This window comes from Lithobates pipiens, unplaced genomic scaffold, assembly GCF_037356315.1.
Source record: "Lithobates pipiens isolate NorthernLeopardFrog02 unplaced genomic scaffold, aLitPip1_a1.2 Scaffold_8, whole genome shotgun sequence".
Taxonomy (NCBI): Eukaryota; Metazoa; Chordata; class Amphibia; order Anura; family Ranidae; genus Lithobates; species Lithobates pipiens.
The window spans coordinates 398,473,903-398,495,074 of NW_027507903.1; the positions used below are offsets into that span (position 1 = coordinate 398,473,903).

Consider the following 21,172-nt stretch of genomic DNA (forward strand, 5'->3'; position numbering starts at 1 on the left):
CATCTTTCATATTGTACAAAAGATTGGGGTATATACAGTTATACTTTAGTTCATGAATGCTTCTGTTCACAAACAGAAGAGTTCACAAAAATTTGCTTCAGTACGCAAACTCCATTTCAGTTTACGAAGCGGAGCCATCTTCCCTGCTCTGATACGTTGGTCTTGACTTCCTTTAGGTGAGATTGCAGTCACAGAGAGACAATGAAAATGTACTTTGAAGACACTTACAGTATTGAGAATGTTTTTTGTATGCTTTTTACTGGACATCCAGTATGGCTCCAAAGAAAATTCAGAGCAAGCATGGTGGTAAGAAGAAAGTGCAGAGCAGTAATGAAGGTCACAAGACTGTTCAGAGCAAGCATGTTGTTGAAAAGAAAACGCAGAGCGGTAATGAAGGTGACAATAATGTGCAGAGCAGTGATGCAGGTGAATAGAATGTGCAGAGCAGTGATGCAGGTGAATAGAATGTGCAGAGCGGTAATGAAGGTAACAAGAACCCACCTTCCTCCAAGCCAGAAGTCATCTCAAGCAAGGTTAGCATTCGTGTTCTCTCTCTTCATAGTGTACTGTACTTTGTTTCATATTTTTGTGGTTCAAAAACAAAAAGAAGTTCAGAACGGATTAACCTGATTTACATTGAACCCTATGGGAAAATTTGCCTCTGTTTGCGTCCAGTCATAGAACAAATTAAGTTTGTGAACTGAGGTATCACTGTATTGTGTTTTGTTTTTTTAAGTTCATTAAAGTGCTTTGAAAAACCACTGTGGAAAACTTGTGTGACATAAAAAATTGCAATGACCACCATTTTATTCTCTAGGGTCTCTGCTAAAAAAAAAATATATATATATATATATATATATATATATATATATATATATATATATATATATATATATATATATAATGTTTGTGGGTTCATTTAAAGTAATTTTCTAGCAAAAAACACAGATTTGTACCTGTAAAAAACAAATGTCAGAAAAAGGCTGGGCCCTTAACCACTTATGAACCACTGCCGATGTACATCCTAACTTTGAAGAGGAATATCATTGTTATGGCAGTCCGCTTTCCCATAAGAGAGGTCTCTGCGGCAAATTCGCCACAAAATCACTTTTATCGGCAGCGGGACAGGGGGCCCCGGATCCGTCTGCAGCAGCGGAGGCGGTCAGATGTTTCCCTTGCCTGGGTATGGAGCCGAGTGAGTGGAAGGTCGTCTCCATAATATTGCAGGGCAGAAAATGTCACTTATGCCCATAGCTCTTAAAGGGCCATTTAAAAAAAAAATAATTTAAATGACAAAATGTTGACCCCAGATCTCATATTTAAGAGGTCCTGTCATGCTTGTTTTCTATTACAAGGGATCTTTACATTCCTTGTAATAGGAATAAAAGTGATACAATTTTTTTTTTTTTTTAAAGAACAGTGTAAAAAATAAAATATAAAAAGTAAAATAAAAGATTTTTTTTTTTTAGATTTTTAAGGGTAAAAGTTTATCCCCATTCCACGAGCGGGGTGCAATTTTTAAGCATGACATGTTGGGTATCAATTTACTCTGCATAACATTATCTTTCACAATATTTAAAAAAATAAATGGGCTAAATTTACTGTTGATTTATTTTTTAATTTAAAGAAAGTGTATTTTTTCCAAAAAAAGTGCGCTTGTAAGATTCACAAATACGGTGTGACAGAAAGTATTGCAACAACTGCTATTTTATTCTCTAGGGTGTTAGAAAGAGCAGCTCTCTGCCCAAATAGCTCTAATAGAGCACTGAAAACCGAGCGATCAGTGGTATTTGATCACTCAGTTCTCACTCTTAGAGCCGGCAGGGGACAGATACAGCAACGGACTGATGCTGCATCCATCTAGGTAAGTATGATTTAAAAAAATCCTCACTTCTCTTTTAAGGCAGCCCACTCATTATGAATGACCTGCTAATGCACCACAATTTATCCTTTTTTTGGCAATGGAGCACACCACATTACAGAGTATATTAACATGCAGTGCAGTCTACTGTACAATGCTTAGGTTGCCCTATACAATGAATATCACCAAAATGCAAACATTGCGTAGGTAAGGTTGCCACCTGTCCAGGATTCACCCGGATAGTTCGGGTTTGGAATCATGTGTCCGGGTTTCAGACTGTCTGCAACCCGGACACATTATTTAGACTGGCCTATGGCTTCCCAGCAGGTTTGCTGGCTGCAGTTGTCTAAGCTGAAAGTGTCTGTTACTCTCTTTCACACTCCCTAAAGCCAACATTAACAACCCCCCCCCCCCCAAACACATACAGACGGGAGAGGAGAGAGGGCTCGATCTGCACCTCTTCCCCCCCACCCCTACCCCTCTTTGTCTGCCCACACTCCAATCCCTGGCACTGTGCCTCAGAAAAGGGAAATTTGGGCCAGAAATTTGAAGTCCAGCAGCCTCAGATCCAACTGGATGAGAGGTGTTGACTGTCAAGAGGTGAGTGAGCTCACCATCCATCTCACCATCCATCTATCTGTGATTGAAGTCTCCCCCCTTCACTCTCTTGCCTCTGAGTAAGTAAACTAAGGCAAATCAGGGTTCTCAGAGCACCCCTTATATCAGAGTTCCCCTTTACACCAGAGGCCAAAGCCTATCCCCTTACATCAGAGTTCTCCCTTACATCAGAGTCTGCAGAGCCCCCCCCTGCTTACAGTGAAAGGGAACTCTGCGAATTCAGATGTAAAGAGGAACTCTGTGGACTCTGATGTAACAGGGAACTCTTGTTATTAACTTCATATGATTAGAAATGTTATTTAGTAGCAAAATATATGTATAGTTTATACTATAAAAAAAATTGCTGTGCACCGCTAAAGTGTTCGGGTTTGACTTGAAGAAAAGGTGGCAACCCTATGCATAGGTGTGCTGCAATGCGATGTGGAAACATGCATTATGGTGCATATGGCTGTAATGCACAAGTGTGAATGGATCATTAGTGTATGTCAGAGACTCACTGTACTCCTCTATGTCAGTCTAACTGTATCCCTCCACAATGACAGCATTGCCGCCACTACATACATACAGGAAATGTATGGGAGGTTTCCTGACCACACTAAAGTTTGCACAGCACCTGGGAAAACTCTCAGAATAACAATTCAGTTTGTTCTTCTACCCTGGCAATTAGGTGCTTAATGGCTTTACATGTTGTTCACTGTCAGAAGACATAAGTGTACAGTTCATTGAAATCAATTTATGATGATAGCAAAGCTTTCATTGTGTTAAAAAATGTCATAAAAATGCCATCCACCACTTAAACTTATGTCCCATTCTAGTTTCCTTTAATACCTTTTTTGGGGAATTTAAAAGTAAAAAGTGAAAGCAGGAGTACAACAATCTGAATCCAACTAAAATACACAAAGCCCTTACCACTGCTATATTGGAACGGTAAAAACTATTTGACAAATAGACTTAATTATATATAGCCAGAACAGGGCCAGCCCTACTATGGGTCCAAGCAACAGCTTGAGCAGGGGCAGCCACGGCCCCATCACCACCTCTATATGTCCAGACTCCTGCCGCACTGTGTGTGCATGGGCATCTGCAAGGGGGGCAGATGCCCAGGGCCACCCGTGACATATCCACGCTGCCCAGTGCCACCAGAGAGAGAGCCATACTGTCCAGCGCTATTAGAGAGAGAAGCACACTGCCCAGAGCCACCAGAGAGAGAGTCACACTGACAAGCACCACCAAAGAGAGAGCCACACTGCTCAAAGATCCACCCGATTCTACAGCTGCCAGTCACTGACACCACCAGTGCTGCAAAACAGAATAAGAGACTCAGGTACCGCTTTGCCAGCTGACGAGTTCTGTGTTCATAGTAAATCTAATGTGATGTGGTGTGTAATGTGAGTGGCAGGCTGGCTTAATTGGTTGCTCTATGTATGTTTACTCAGTTGGGGGCAAGTCCCTCCCACTTTCCGACCGTGCTATAGCCGATTGATGGCTACAGTGTGGCCAGCTAGTTCTGGGAGGCCTCCCAGTCTCACTTCTCAGAAGGGTCGTGATGGCTGAGTCCGCAGGACCCAGCGCATCACAGAATGGGGTAAAGGGCCAATGACAGTGGCCCTTTAACACATGATCACTCTGTTCAATAATGGACAGTGGCAGATCCAGAGTCTAGTCTAGGGAGGTGCACTGCCAGAAAATAAGTCTGGCGGAAGCAATGTCTGCCAGTCACCCGCAATCGCTCCCACAATGTAAACCAGGCAGACTAGTGTTCTGTCAGAGATGAACAGAGTGATCTTGTGTTCCTGCTAACCAGGAACATGGATCACTCTGTTAATCTAGTGAATCCATCCCCCATACAGTTAGCAAGCACCCACTAGGGATACTGTTAACCCTTTGATCGCCCCTGATGTTTACCCCTTCCCAGACAGTGTTATTAGTACAGTGACAGTGCATATTTTTAGCATTAATCACTGTATTATTGTCACTGGTTCCCAAAAAGTGTCAGTTAGGTGTCCGATCTGTCTGCCGCAATGCTGCAGTCCTGCTAAAAATTGCTGATCACCACCATTACTAATATAAAATAAATAAATACAAATGCCGTAAATCTATCTCCTGTTTTGTAGACGCTATAACTTTTGTGCAAACCAATCAATATACGCTTATTGGGGTTTACCAAAAATATGTAGCAGAATACATATTGGCCTAAATTGATAAAGAAATCTTTTTATAGCAAAAAGTAAAAAATGTTGCTTTTTTTTCAAAAATGTCAGTCTTTTTTTGTTTATATTGCAGAAAATAAAAACAGCAGAGGTGATCAAATACCACCAAAAGAAAGCTTTTTGGGAAAAAAAGAACATCAATTTTACTTGGGTACAGCTTCGCGCGACCACGCAATTATCAGTCAATTAAAGTAACATAGTATCATAGTATTGCAAAAAATGGTCTGTTCATGGGGGGACAACTTTCCAGAGCTGAAAGGGTTAAGTTTGAACAAGACTAAAAGGGCATTTTTTTCCCATAAATAATGGCACCAATTACATTTTACATATTCATTAATTCTTTTACTCACTTTTGTTAACATATTTTGGTGCTCTGTTGGAGGGAGGAGCTCCGATGCAGAAGCTATGGAGATGAGCGGGATCCAGTAATTACACCATCTGCAGGCAGCATCAGATGACAGTGACACACAGTCACTGGTTCTTCCTGTGTTCATGCCTTGTGCTCTGTTTCTTCCATGCAGCACTGTAGTGTGGAGAAGATGGAGGGAGGAGGTGGGTGGAGCCAACACTCCCATTCAGGGGTGAAGACAGAAGAAGGCTCCACTCTGAATGCTGGGGCTCTCCTCCTCATCCAAAGCAGCTCTGATGTCAGTGATATTTTCAGGGGGGTACAATTGCCCTTTTGCCCTTGGGTCTGCCCCTGATGACAGATCAATCATTTGTCATCTAACGAGCATCATTGTGTCAATCTTGTGTGCCATCAGTGCCCCAACAGTGCAATCACCCTGCCCCATCATATAGATAAGGTGCTATTGCATGTAAATCTGACTTCCTGATAAATTTAATTTTAAATATCATGATATATGGTAAATTATGTACTACCCCTTTTCATTTTATATGTCCATGAAGCAAAGCTGTCACTTCCAGTACACTGACAAACTCCCTTGTGAATGCAATAACAGTAAAGTGGTTGTAAAGGCTCCTATTATTTTTTTCTTAAAATAATATACACGTTATTCTTACCTACTCTCTGTAATGGTTTTGAACAAAGCAGCTTCAAACCTCCTCTTCTGGGGTCCTCTGCCTAAGCTCTAGGCTCCTCCTCTTAGCTACTTGCTATGGAGGCGCACATGGGAGCATGCCACCAAGCTGGGCTGTGTGCATTCATAGACACACACAGTGCAACTCGGCCCCACCCCTCCATAATTACAGGATTTGATTGACAGCAACAGAAGCTAATGGCTCCTGCTGCTGCCTGTGTCCTGTAAGGTAAAAGAGAGAGGGCAATGCTGCTCTCAGGCACAGCACTGCATCGAAAGAGGAGCAAGATGTGTATTTAGGGGGGGCTGGTGGGAGCTAATCATAGAAGGCGTGTTGCCTTAATGCAGAGAATGCATTAAGGCAGTGATGTACTGAGGGGGGTGCGTTCCACACTGAATGTGCACTGGCTTGGGGTGCTGCGGCCACCTGACATTTCTTTGTTTGTGTTGTACAGCATTGCACTGCTATTTCTTCCACTACAGTGCCGTGCAATACAAAGAAATTGCCAGGCAGCCACAGGAATAGCCTTCCCTGCACTGCTCTACTCATATGACAGAGCAGAGAGCAGGAATCCCTCTCACTCTGATCTCCCACTGTTTGTCTGTACATTTTGGCATGGGGGAGGGTCTGTACTAAGGGGTGATTTTGGGAGGATAGAGGGTACCTGTACCCCTGTACTGAGAGGTTCTGTGTTGTAAAGGAGGCGGGTGTTGGGTGGAGATGAGTGGTTGTTTTACTACTGAAGGGTCTAAACTGGAGGATAGGAATGTCTATACTGTATTGGGGAGGGGGTGTTATTGATGAGGGGTCTGTACTGGGGGGAGGGGGGGAGGTTCTATTACCAGGGGGATCTGTGTTGGGGGAGGGGAATGGACCGTGCCTATACTGGAGGTTGGGTTCAATACTGAGAGGCCTGTACTGGTGGGGAGGGAAATGGGGAGTGTCTGTATTGAGGGTAGGGATGAGCTTTGTGTTCGAGTCAAACCCATGTTCGTCTCAAACCGTTTGCCGAATTGTCTTTGGCCAATTATGTCTCACGGGGTTTAGTACATGCTACACACTATATAAGGCCGCCTGCATGGCAGCCTTTTATAGTGTGTTGCGGGAGGCGGTGGTTAAAGACAGACAGAGAAAGAGAGACAGTGTCATTTAATTTGAGTTAGATAGAGTAGGCAGGCGAGTCAGCTAGCTTCAGTTACAGTGTGTAGAGGATATATATGCATCCCAGGTGTGTTGTATATATATTTATACACTGTATTCAGTTTAGCTAGATCCATTCCTGTTCTTCTCTTCATAATATACTGACAGCCAGGGAGCTGCACTATTTTCACTTGGTGTACTGTGTCCTTTGCACAGTGTGCACCTAAAGCTTTACCTGAATACAATTGCCAGTGTTCTTGTACAAATGAAGGCAGTGAGCTGCAGTATTTTGTTTTAGTGTCCTTTGCACAGTGTGCACCTATAGCTTTACCCGAATACAATTGCCGGCGTTCTCATACAAATACAGGCAGGGAGCTGCAGTATTTTTTTTAGTGTCCTTTGCACAGTGTGCACCTAAAGCTTTACCCGAATATAATTGCCGGCGTTCTCATACAAATAAAGGCAGGGAGCTGCAGTATTTTGTTTTAGTGTCCTTTGCAGCGTGTGCAACCTAAAGCTTACCTAAATACAATTGCTGGTGTTCTCATACAAATACAGGCAGGGAGCTGCAGTATTTTGTTTTAGTGTCCTTTGCACAGTGTGCACCTAAAGCTTTACCCGAATATAATTGCTGGCGTTCTCATATAAATGAAGGCAGTGAGCTGCAGTATTTTGTTTTAGTGTCCTTTGCACAGTGTGCACCTATAGCTTTACCTGAATACAATTGCCGGCGTTCTCATACAAATACAGGCAGGGAGTGCAGTATTTTTTTTAGTGTCCTTTGCGCAGTGTGCACCTAAAGCTTTACCTGAATACAACTGCTGGCATTCTCATACAAATACAGGCAGGGAGCTGCAGTATTTTGTTTTAGTGTCCTTTGCACAGTGTGCACCTAAAGCTTTACCCGAATATAATTGACGGCGTTCTCATACAAATAAAGGCAGGGAGCTGCAGTATTTTGTTTTAGTGTCCTTTGCAGCGTGTGCAACCTAAAGCTTACCTAAATACAATTGCTGGTGTTCTCATACTAATAATACTACCGACAGGCAGTTGATTCTGCTAGCTCCAGTATAATCAGTATATATATATATATATATATATATATATATATATATATATATATATATCCCAGCTTTGTGCAGCTACATCTCCCTGCAGGCCATTAGTATGTCTTGAAGGCCAACAAGGAGAGGCAGACAGTCACAAGCCAATAAAAGGGGGCAAGCAGGCTCTGTGTCAAGAGGCAACGGTGCTGGTCATGGACACGATGCATCCTCATCAGCATGTGGCCATGGGACATGCTTGTCCTTTTTTTCGCCAGCTGGCCGTGTTGAGCCACAACATCCCGAAGACTTGGTAGAGTGGATGACATAGCCGTCCTCATCCTCCTCATCCTCTCTCACCCAGGCTCAGGGTACTTTTTCTGGCAATGCAGCTGCCAACGCGGCCTCTTCCCTCGGCTCAATGGCATTAGTCATTCCTTCCCTAGCCCCACCATGTCCTCCTGAGTAGTCCCCTGAACTGTTTCACCACAGTGTTGGGTACATGCTCCAAGAGGATGCCCAGCGTTTTGAAGGCTCTGGTGATGGTACCCAACTAGAGGAAGGCAGTAACGTGAACCCAGAGAGAGGGGGTGCCCAAGAAGGACAGCAATCTGTTCATGTTCCCCCAGCTGCAGCATACTACCAGGTTTGCTCCAGTGATGAGGAGGGAGGGGATGATGAGGTCACTGACTCCACATGGGTGCCTGATAGGAGAGAGAGGAGTAGGAGGAGGAGGCACATCAACGAGGCAGGATGCCCACCAGGGGCCAGCTTAAGGGCAGCACATCGACTGCATCACACCGCAGAGCTCTGCATGGCAGGGCGCTACTGTCTCTTCGCATTATTCCAAAAGTTCTTTGGTGTGGGCCTTTTTGGAGATGAGTGTATCAGATCGTGCCACTGCGATTTGCAACATATGTCTCAAGCGTATCTCGCATGGCCAAAACATCAGCCGCTTGGGCACCACATGCTTGACCAGACATATGTCGACCTGCCATGCAGTTCATTGGCAAGGGTACCTAAAAGACCCACACCAAAGAACAAAGCAGACATCTCCTTGCTCCTCATCAGCTGGGATCTCCAACCCCACTAGATCTTCAGTCCTCTCTGAAACCTGCACTGAGAGGAATGAAGGTGTAGAATTAGGTGTGTCACAGCCAAGTACTTGCGGGCAATTTGGTATTGGTACACCGACGTCAGATTGTACCAGGCAAATTTCCCTGCCCCAGCTGCTGCACCACCGAAAGAAGTTCAGCCATCCACATGCCCAGTGGTTGAATGCTAGCTTGGCTAATTTGCTAGCACTTCAACTGCTGCCTTTTCAGTTAGTAGACTCTGCCCCCTTCCGTGAGTTTGTGGAATGTGCAGTTTCTCAGTGGCAGGTTCCCAAAGCCACTTTTTCTCACGGAAGGCGATTCCAGCTCTCTAACGGCATGTGGAAGGAAATGTCTTGGCCTCGGAGGACAGGGCAGTCAGTGGCAAGGTGCATATTACCGCTGACTCATGGTCCAGCAGGCATGGAGAGGGACGTTACCTATCTTTCACGTCGCATTGGATAACTCTGCTGGCAGCTTGGAAGGATGCAGGACAAGGTGCAGTAGTGTTGGAGGTTGCTCTGCCACCACGCCTCCAAAATGCTTCTACTGGTGATTCTGACACATCTCTCTCCTCCACCTGCTCCTCTTCTTCTTCCTCCATGGCCTCTTCCTGTACTTTGTCCTCGAAACCAACAGTGCTCCGTAGGTGTTCAAGGGGCTATGCAAATATGCAGGCAAAAAGATACCATGTGGTGCTTCGCTGGTGTGCTGAGAGGTGGTTGACGCCACGCCAGCTTAAGCCAGGAATGGTGGTTTGTGACAATGCCACAGACCTCCTCTCTGCCCTCCGACAGGGACAACTGACCCATGTGCCCTGTTTGGCTCATGTCCTTAATTTGGTGGTACAGAGGTTCTTGGGCAGGTACCTGGGTTTACAAGATGTCCTGAGGCAGGCCAGGAAAGTCTGTGTGCATTTTTACCAGTCATATAATGCCAGTGCTCAGCCAGGCCTCCATGGCCTCTTCCTGTACTTTGTCCTCGAAACCAACGGTACTCCGTAGGCGTTCAAGGGGCTATGCAAGTACGCAGGCAAAAATATACCATGTTGTTACAAAATTACATCTGATTACCTCCAAGTCTATTTGGATCTGGATTTTGGATTTTGTGAACAAACATGGATGTAAAATCAATGATCAATATCCAAGAATCAATCAATTAATGGTCAGTATACCTTGCCTCTGTGATTTCTGTGATTCAGCCAGGGGTTTACAGACAGCTGATCGAAACAGATGAGGTTTGTTTAAAAGGACACTTAGAGGTGGCTGCCTTAATTTTTTTTTTCATTTTTTTTTACCTGGTAATACTGTGAATAAAATACCTTTGTCTACACTCTGACATTACATCCACAAGAGGAGGAGGAGGAGACTAATGCCGCGTACACGCGATCAGATTTTTCGAGGGACTAGGTCCGACAGTCTTTCCAACGGACTTTGCAGCGGAGGTCTGCCGGACTTTCAAACAAACGGATTTGCCCACACACGATCACTCCAAAAGTCAGACGGATTTGAACGTGATGATGTACGACCGCACTAGTATAAGGACGTTCATAGCCAGTAGCCAATAGTTGCCCTAGTGTCGGTTTTCATCCGTCGGACTAGCATACAGACTAAAGGATTTTTTCAACCAGACTCGAGTCCATCGGAAAGATTTGAAACATGTTTTATCTCTAGGTCCGTCGGACTTTTGGGAAAAAAAGTCTGCTGGTGCCCACACACGATCAAATTGTCTGAAGGATTCTGGTTCGCCGGACCTAGTCTGCCAGAAAATCTGACCGTTTGTACGCAGCATAAGCAGAGGGGTATCTGTTGGGAGAGTCACGCTGATCTGAGGTCTGTAATGGTGGAGATGTAAATTTAACATGTGAGCACAGGGGAGATTGCAATGGGGAGATTACACTTGTGGGATTGCACTGGGGGGATACTTTGGGGAGATTACATTGGGGGGATTGCATTGGGGGCATTTCAATTGGGGGGATTACACTGGGGGGGTATTTACACAGGAGGCAGTACATTGGGGGCATTACACTGGGATGGACTTTCTACTGGGTGGATTATACTGCAGGGGATTAAAATGGGGGGAGTAAAATGGGGGGGGGGATTACATTCTGGGGGATTCAAACTAGAGGGATTGCATTTGTTGCATTACATTTGGGGGACTACACTGCGGGGATTAAACTGTGAGGATTACATTGGGGGACATTACACAGTGGGGATTTATATGGGAGTTTTTGCACTGAGGAGATTACACTGGGGAGGGATTAAACTGGGGGGATAATACACTCTGGGGGAATTACAAGGAGGGGGACATTATACAGAGTGGATTTACATGGGGGGCATTACACAGTGGGGATTTACATGGTTTGCACTGAGGGAATTACAACTGGGGGGATTAAACTGTGGGATAATATACTCTGAGGGATTTACACTGGGAGGATTAATGGCACTACTATTGCCATTTTATATGCAGTGTTATATGGGGAAAAAATTATTGGGGGAGGGTGACACCATGTTTTACTGCACCAGGTGACACCAACCCTAGTGACACCACTGGTATCTATGGATGAAGCCATGGTTGTCACACAGGTTGCACGTCAAACACAACTATCTTTGTTCATCACAATTACAAGGCAGATTGATTGAACTAGTAGTCCAATCAATGAAAGAGATATAACATTGTGTATGCCATCTTTTCAGCTCACAGTGACAAGAACATTGCATTTCTAGCAAGATTTCTGTACTTGCAGCAAATGTTCTTAGCCTGAAAAAAACGAATGCAGCCACCACCACAAGCTGCATTATATTAATTTTTTTAGGATTAACACTTTAACTCAAGACAATCTAATATTTAAAACATTTTTTAGAGGTTGTATTTATCTGCACTGAAATTTAAAAAAGAAGTGAATCTTGGATGAAAGTTGTATGAATCTAACATTGATAAAAACACCCCTAAGCCTACCATGTTTTTATTCTATAGGTCATCTGTTTCAGAATATTTATAGTTTTGGAGGTCTTTAGTAAATTTAATAATGTTCATTTTAGGATATGTCTAGCTGCAAAAGGGATGTTATTTCCTAGGGGCTTATAAGAGCTGTTAAAATGTTTTGCTACTATTTTTTTTATATTGCATGTGCTTCAAAGAAAACAGTCTTGCCAGTGTTCAGTATTGATTTTCTGGGTATGATGAATGTGGAAGCATTGTGCTTAGAATGCCTGCTACCAACACTCCTATGGAAAAGTCTGTAGTAGAATCCAAAGCCCTGCATCCCTGTTGTCACACTTTAAGGTTCCGTCCCTCATGCTGGCCAGTCCTAATGCCATTTTAAAGTATTACTCAAAACATTTGAGATGTATTCTGCTACATATCTTTTGTAAAAATAAATCCCAATAATTGTATATTAATTGGTTTGTGTGATCATCACCCAGAGTGATAGATGGAATGCTCGATTACCGACTCCCCATGACCCCCTATTTCAGGGTGGTCATAAAGTGCTTTTTTGGGTGTTAATTATAAACCCCAGGTCTCCACTAGGGAAGCTGCTCAATTCACCAGGGATGCCAACAATCCAGCAATTGTAGCAAATGTTGCACTAGATTACTCATTTAAGACAATCAAAAGCCTCTCCATAGTGTAGAAATCTTTAAAAATGTTTATTAACCACTTTCAGACCGGACCATTTTGCTGGTCAAAGACCAGACCACTTTTTGCGATTCGGCACTGCGTCGCTTTAACTGACAATTGCGCGGTTGTGCGACGTGGCTCCCAAACAAAATTGACGTCCTTTTTTTCCCACAAATAGAGCTTTCTTTTGGTGGTATTTGATCACCCCTGCGGTTTTTATTTTTTGCGCTATAAACAAAAATAGAGCGACAATTTTGAAAAAAAACGCATTCTTTTTTACTTTTTGTTATAATAAATATCCCCCCAAAATATATAAAAAAAAAAAATTTTTCCCTCAGTTTAGGCCGATACGTATTCTTCTACATATTTTTGGTAGAAAAAATCGCAATAAGCGATTATTGATTGGTTTGCGCAAAAGTTATAGCGTTTACAAAATAGGGATAGTTTTATAGCATTTTTATTAATAATTTTTTATAATTTTTTTTTTTTTACTAGTAATGGTGGCGATCAGCGATTTTTATTGTGACTGCGACATTGTGGGGGACCCATCGGACATTTTTGACACATTTTTGGGACCATTGTCATTTATACAGTAATCACTGCTATATAAATGCAGTGATTCCTGTGTAAATGACACTGGCAGTGAAAGGGTTAACCAGTGGGTGGAAGTGTAGGGGTTAAGTGTTCCTAGGGGTGTGTTACTAACTGTGGGGGGGTTGGGCTTTCACTAGTTGCTAGGCAGAATGGAGAAATGCTGTTTACATGGCATTTCCTCCATTCAGCCGTCCCGTGAGACGATCGCGGGTATGCCCGCGGCGATCGAGTCCGCGGGTCCCGCGACCGGACTCACGGGGGTCCCGACCAGCGGCATTGAAGATTGGACGTACATGTACGCCAATATGCCTGCCCGTGCCATTCTGTCGACGTACATCATCGTGCGCTGGTCGGGAAGTGGTTAAATAAGAAAATATACTCACATGTGATAAAAAGTAGTGTGCATATAAAAGAAAACATTTAGCTGGCATGAAATGTCCTTTTCCTGGAATGAGATGACATCAGCAGGAGGGTCCTCCCAACAAAGTTTCTTCTGGCACAAACCTTCCTTGTTGTTATGTCATTATGGAGCCCTGCCCTACAGGTGGAAAAAGCTAGATAGGTGCTGTCCTGAAGGGGAGGGTAAAAGTAAATGCCTTTCCCATTTTTTGGTCTTTTCTGCAGGTTCTTCTCTGGGTGCGGCCCACAAAGAAAAAATTAGGACAGTGGTGTGGTACAGAGTGCTCACAAGTGTGGAGCCAGTTCCCCCCGAGAGAGCTGGCCAAGGTCAGTTCAGGTTTGAGTTATCAAATAGTGTAGCGATCTAAAAATACATGATGTGACATGTATATCAAACAACGGGTAATGAACCCAAATATTCACAAAAACAAAGGAACATTTTCAAATGTGATAGACACTATAACAAATAATGAATGTCCAAGAAAAATCAAAGTGACGCTATACAAAATATAATTCAAAACTTCATGTCCAAAACAGTGAACCGGGATGTATGGCTTAAAGTGAAGGGTACCGTTACCGAAAGTTAGGAGACTTACCAGAGCATTTGAACCCACAAGAACATATGTTCTGCGGGTCAAACGGGCTTGTGTTGTTTGAACGACCAATGGCAATAAACACTGGAACCCTCAGATTGCCGGAACAGGAACACCCGACTATCCTGAGGATGGAGGTATCTTTGTGGGTTTGTCTCATAGGAGACAATGATCAGATGTCCATAAATGTGGTAGGGGTAGTTAAAGAAGGAAAAACAGAAAGGGCCACGTGGCGTAGTTCCATTCGGATACAAATACATTTTAATGAAGTTAGAAAACTTACAGTCCAGCAAAGGCATAACTTTCAGTGGTGGTACCACTTTAAGCCATACATCCTGGTTCACTGTTTTGGACACTCACATGAAGTTTTGAATTATATTTTGTATAGTGTCACTTTGATTTTTCTTGGACATTCATTATTTGTTATAGTGTATATCACATTTGCACATGTTCTTTTGTTTTTGTGAATATTTGGGTTCATTACCCGTTGTTTGATATACGTGTCACGTTATTTTGTTTTAGAGCGCTACACTATTTGTTTTCTTTTGTTTTGCCATTTATCCAGTTTGCTGTCTTAGCTGATGTTTAGAAAAGGGAAGCGTGGTATTACTTGTTACACCAGGTTTGAGTTATCTCCAATGACATATTCCCGACAAAGACCTATTGGAGAGTTAAGACCGAGGCACATAAGGGAGGATGATTCTTATCACCCTGTGGATGTGAAATCATCAGAACCTGAGGTTCACCCCAAAGACACCAGCCCTGGAGGAATGCCTTTGCTGGACTTTGTATTGCACGAACACTATCTTTGCAGGTATGCCGGGGCAACACACAGCCTGTGATTAAAATAAGGAATTAGGGAAGAATTCTGTCTGTGAATGTTTGACTCTATAATTACCTTGTTTGCACTTTTCAAGTAAAGCGTGAAAATTGTTCCTGCCTGGTCTGAAGTTACTAAAAGGGGTGTAATGTAAGTAACCACCCACTGAGTGGCACTTAAACACATTTAGGTATGAAGACATCAGTGTGGAGTATAGTGATGTAAAGACACAAGTCATTACCTAGGGTAGCAGAAGTTTTACAGCAGCCTGTCAGTAGCGTGTACCTGTTATAGGTGGTGGCTTCTAGCAGTGAGGGAGATGTTGGCCCCCCTTCCCCCAGTGGTCTGTCTTATAACTGGGAATGGTAGTGGAAAACGCTGGACAGGTGGATGTAGACAAAGCTCAGTATGTCCCTCCTAAATGTGTCAGAAACCATGAATCAGACCGAGACAGAAGTACAATTAAATCACACTTGTTTATTAAATAAAAATAAAAAGGTAAATAGAAAAAGCATAGTCAAAGCATAGCCAGAGTTCAATAACCAAATCGGGTAATCATCCAGGCCAGAAGTCAGGGATCCAAGTAGAGCAACAGCAAGCAGGATAAGGAGCCAGAAGGGATGTCAGCAAGCCAGTCTTTAAACAGAACCGCAGGAGATGGTTTCTTGTGATGTGACCAAGGCGAAGACAGAGGTGAAGTGAGCTGGACAGCTTTAAGTAGGCAGGTCAGACGAGCATGATCAGGAACAGCTGGTAACTGTGGAGAGAGATGAGAGCTGTGTAGTCATAGTGACCATGTACAAGGTGCCTAGTGTAGCCCAGAAGAACCCACCCCAGGGTAGGCCTCTCATGTGACCCTTGCTTGGAAGGAAGCATGGAGGACATGAAAAACAACTGCTACCCTACCCTTACAGTACCTCTTCCTACATGGCTGTGTTTCAAGTCCTTTTCCCTCCCCGTGCTTCCTGCCAACCTAATTTCCTGTTGCATGAGGGTCATGAACCAATTCAACAATTTAATTAGCATGCAAATAGGGGAAGCCTAGCTTCTAAAAAACAATAACTGGTCTGAAAATTGTTATTCAATAAATGTATGCTATAAAAAAAACTTTTTTAAATTGTAGGAGCCATCTCTTGGGGAACTGCTACTCCCATGGATGTTGTTAAGACCCGTCTTCAAGCTGATAACTTATATAAACAAAAATATAAAGGAGTTAAAGACTGTATTTCACAAAGTTATCAAAATGAAGGTCTTCAGGTAAAGTACATTAGAAACCCTGTATTAATATATTAATATATATTAATGTTAAATTCTATAAATGTAACATTTAAAGAGTTATTGAACATACAACTGTGGCCCTTCCCCCTTCATTTTCCACCCTAGAAAATAACAGCAGAGCACATGCTGAAAAATTTCAGGTTTGTGTTGGTTTTCGTTCTCCAACCCATGCACTCTTGTAGCAACAGATTGTCAAACCTACCCCAATGCAGATGGTCAGACACTAAAGCTGGCTACTGTGTTCTTGCCTATAGAAGCCCCTTTCCCATAAGGCAAACAGGCCTGCCAGTACTCAGTTTCCCTCAGGTCTTGTACACAGTGCTATAGTGCCTGGCCACCATGCCAGGGCAGGGGCAAACTGAGCAAAGTATACTCCCCATGTTGAGGGCATGTGGCCTGGTACGGTTAAGGAGGAGGGGATGCTCGCTCCCCCCTTTTCCTGTGGCCTGCCAGGTTGCGTGCTTGGATAAGGGTCTTGTATGGATTTTGGGGGGACCTCTGTGGCATTTTTTTTATTTTGGTGCAGGATTCCCCTTAAAATCCATACCAGATCTGAAGGGCCCGGTATGGATTTTGGGAGAACCCCCACACATTTTTTTTTAAATGTTGGTGCTGGGTTCCTCTTAATGTTCATACCAGACCCAAATGGCCTGGTGATGGACTGGGGTGGAACCCATGCCATTTGATTTTTATCTGTATTGCAGGGATCCGACAATTCATTATGGCCGCGAGTAGTTTAAAAATAACTTTTTCCTTTAGAAATGTAATTTTGCTGTGGTACTGTTAGAAACACGGGGAAAATGTGCTACTTTACAGGCATAGTAAGGACAACTAAAGCCGCGTACACACGTAGCCGTCTGTCCGACGTACTTAGTCTGGCGGACGTCCGCCAGACTGTCTGTCGAAATTTCCGAACGGGCTACTTGCCCACGCACGGCACTTTTTCAGTGGACTAATACGGCGTACTAACTCCGCCGTACTTTCGAAATGAACGGACTCGCCCACACAGGCGGAGGAAAGTCCGCTCATTTCGAGTGGGTCTCCAGGTAGGCGGGGCCCGCGAAGGAGACGACGCTGGCCCCGCCGCCTGGTATGGACTTAAAGGGGAACCCCAACGCCGAAAAAAAATCGGCGTGGGGGTCCCCCAAAGTCCACAACAGACCCTTGTCCGAGCACGCTACCCGGCCGGCCAGGAAAGGGGGGGCGAGCGAGCGCCCCCCCCTCCTGAGCCGTACCAGGCCGCGTGCCCTCAACATGGGGGGGTGCCTTGGGGAAGGGGGGGCCCCGCGGCCCCTCCACCCCAAAGCACATTGTCCCCATGTTGATGAGGACAAGGGCCTCTTCCCGACAACCCTGGCCGTTGGTTGTCGGGGTCTGCGGGCGAGGGGCTTATCGGAATCCGGGAGCCCCCTTTAATAAGGGGGCCCCCGGATACCGGCCCCCCACCCTATGTGAATGAGTATGGGGTACAATGTACCCCTACCCATTCACCTGTAAAATAAAAGTACAAAAAAAAAACACAACACACAAGATATAATAATTTATTGCACAGCTTCGGGGGTCTTCCGTCTTCGGGGGTCTTCTCGCCGGACTCCTCCGCTATCTTCTTGTAGCTCTTTTGCTAGCGGAGGAGTCCGGCTTTCTTCCTCGCCACCGGCCTCTTCTCCCGACTTCGGGGGTCTTGTCCCCCTCTTCGGTTCTTCTGCCAGGCCACCGCGCCTTCTTATAGCTCTTTTACAGGCGGTGGCCCAGTCTTCTGTTGCCGCCGCCTTCCGTTCTTCTTCTCCTTCTTCTCCTGGAGATGTTGACTCGACGCTCTCTCCGGCCACAATGCCAGGGACGCGCTGCGTGGCCACTTATATAGGGACAAGGGGCGGTGTCACATGGCTTTATGTCACATGGGTTGGTGTCACATGGTGACCCCGCCCCCTTACGATGTCACAGTCCCCATGTGACATCAACCCATGTGACCAACCCATGTGACATAAAGCCATGTGACACCGCCCATTGTCCCTATATAAGTGGCCGCGCAGCACGTCCCTGGCATTGTGGCCGGAGAGAGCGTCGAGTCAACATCTCCAGGAGAAGAAGGAGAAGAAGAAGAACGGAAGGCGGCGGCAGCGGCGGCGGCGGCGGCGGCGGCGACAGAAGACCGGGCCACCGCCTGTAAAAGAGCTATAAGAAGGCGCGGTGGCCCGGCAGAAGAACCGAAGAGGGGGACAAGACCCCGGAAGTCGGAAGAAGAGGCCGGAGGCGAGGAAGAAAGCCGGACTCCTCCGCTAGCAAAAGAGCTACAAGAAGATAGTGGAGGAGTCCGGCGAGAAGACCCCCGAAGACGGAAGACCCCCGGAGCTGTGCAATAAATTATTTTATCTTGTGTGTTGTGTTTTTTTTTGTACTTTTATTTTACAGGTGAATGGGTAGGGGTACATTGTACCCCATACTCATTCACATAGGGTGGGGGGCCGGTATCCGGGGGCCCCCTTATTAAAGTGGGCTCCCGGATTCCGATAAGCCCCTCGCCCGCAGACCCCGACAACCAACGGCCAGGGTTGTCGGGAAGAGGCCCTTGTCCTCATCAACATGGGGACAAGGTGCTTTGGGGTGGAGGGGCCGCGGGGCCCCCCCTTCCCCAAGGCACCCCCCCATGTTGAGGGCACGCGGCCTGGTACGGCTCAGGAGGGGGGGCGCTCGCTTGCCCCCCCTTTCCTGGCCGACCGGGTAGCGTGCTCGGACAAGGGTCTGTTGTGGACTTTGGGGGACCCCCACGCCGATTTTTTTTCGGCGTTGGGGTTCCCCTTTAAGTCCATACCAGGCGGCGGGGCCAGCGACGTCTCCTTCGCGGGCCCCGCCTACCTGGAGACCCGCTCGAAATGATCGGACTTTTCTCCGGGCGGGAAAAGTCCGCTCATTTCTAAAGTACGGCGGACTGGCATACACACGGCCGGATTGTCCGCCGAAATGCGAGTCTGACGGACAGAATTTTGGAAAAACCGAAATTCTAAGTCCGCCGTACTGTCGGGTCAAAAAAGTATGCCGGAGGCTACACACGGGGGGATTGTTTGGCGGACTTGAGTTTGCCGGACTTTTCCACCGGATTGTTTGATCGTGTGTACGCGGCATTAGGACAACCTACCCCCCCCCCCCCCCCGCACAATAGTTAAAGGAATATTTCATTTTTATTGTTTCATTTTATGCATTATTAAAACAAAAAATACTCCTGATAAAACTGACACTTTTAAAACTTTTTTTGCATTAATACATGTCCCTTGGGGCAGGACCTGGGTTCCCATGCCGTTTTTTCAGTGATTTTTATCTATATTGCCTGAATCCGACAATACATTACAGCCACAAGCAGTTTCAAATTCGATTTTTTCCTTTAGAAATGTCATTTTGCTGTGGTATTGTTCTGAACACAGGAAAGAATATTTCATTTTATTGGTTCCCTTTCAGCATTATTAAAATCACTGCTCCTGAAAAAACAGACATTTGTAAAACTTTTTTTGCATTGCATTTGATACATGTCCCCTGGGACAAGGACCCAGGTCCCCATTCACTTTTTACGGCAATAACTTGAAAATAAGCCTTTAAATTGAGCACTGGTTTTTCTTGTTCGTGTCCCATAGACTTTAATGGTGTTCGTACAAATTTTTTGCATGTTCGCATGTTCTGGTGCTAACCGAACCGGGGGTGTTCGGCTCATCCCTTATTTCTAATAATGATCTATTGCTGTTGGGAGAATTAAGGTCTGGAGTACAGCCTTTTGTTAGTCCATTGATTTAAACCTTCACTGGTACCCATGACTTTTGCTTGACAAATGTGCTAATACTTTTCAGGGGATTACATTTTTGCATATGGGGTGTGGAAATGATGAAGGTTCAAACTGGATAAACCACTGGTATTATAAACCATTTACATTTAGAAAAAAAAAAAAGCGTTCATGATTTTTTATCTTTTATTGCATCATCTGCAGTCTTATTGCTGCTGTACATGTCTACCTGCATGTACTCCAGTGATTGCTGCATTGTATTTCCATACCCCCCCCCCCCCCAAGCCCCTTTAAAGGGGAATTATACAAAAAAATGATTAGTTAACCATTTCAGCCCCAGAAGGTTTTACCCTCCTTCCTGACCAGAGCACTTCTTACAATTTGGCACTGTGTAATTTTAACTGGTAATTGCGCGGTCATGCAATGTTGTACCCAAACAAAATTTGCGTCCTTTTTTTCCCCACAAAACTTTCTTTTGATGGTATTTGATTGCCTCTGCAATTTTAATTTTTTGTGATATAAACAGAAAAAGACTGCAAATTTTGGAAAAAAAATGATATTTTCTTCTTTTTGTTATAAGAAAAATCCAATAAACTCAATTTTAGTCATAAATTTAGGCCAAAATGTATTCAGCCACATATCTTTGGTAAAAAAAGTCAATAAGCGTATATTTATTGGTTTGCGCAAAAGTTATAGCGTCTACAAACTAGGGTATATTTTCTGGAATTTACACAGCTTTTAGTTTATGACTGCCTATCAGGGTATGATTAGACCAGACTGTGTGGACTGCACAGAGGAAACCCAAAACGCATGTGAGTGAAATAACAAAAGTGTTTATTATAAATAAAAGGAAAGTGAAAACAAACAGTGCACTACCAACCACAACAAGTAATATATAAAGTATATTGTAAGGGGGTTAGCTCGGCAGCGGGTGTGTGTGACCCCCTGGATGGGTTCACAACACAAAATTAGGCACAGCAGACAGCGTTGTAGGTGCAAAAAAAACTAAAGATGCGGTTTATTTATGCTACATGCAGTGAAACATATAACAGCCAAACAAAAATAAAACATGAAAATAAATCCTGGTCAGC

General features: G+C 44.5%; 1 protein-coding gene across 2 annotated transcripts in view; it reads left to right on the forward strand.

Annotated features, from left to right (window-relative positions):
• The window catches only part of SLC25A48 (solute carrier family 25 member 48), a 146,777-nt gene that overhangs the window by 97,703 nt on the left and 27,902 nt on the right, over positions 1-21,172 (forward strand). For both annotated transcript variants that reach the window (XM_077474018.1, XM_077474017.1), the window contains exon 6: positions 16,158-16,291. In XM_077474018.1, the coding sequence (XP_077330144.1) occupies positions 16,158-16,291 (134 nt within the window). The remainder of the gene's footprint in view (positions 1-16,157; positions 16,292-21,172) is intronic.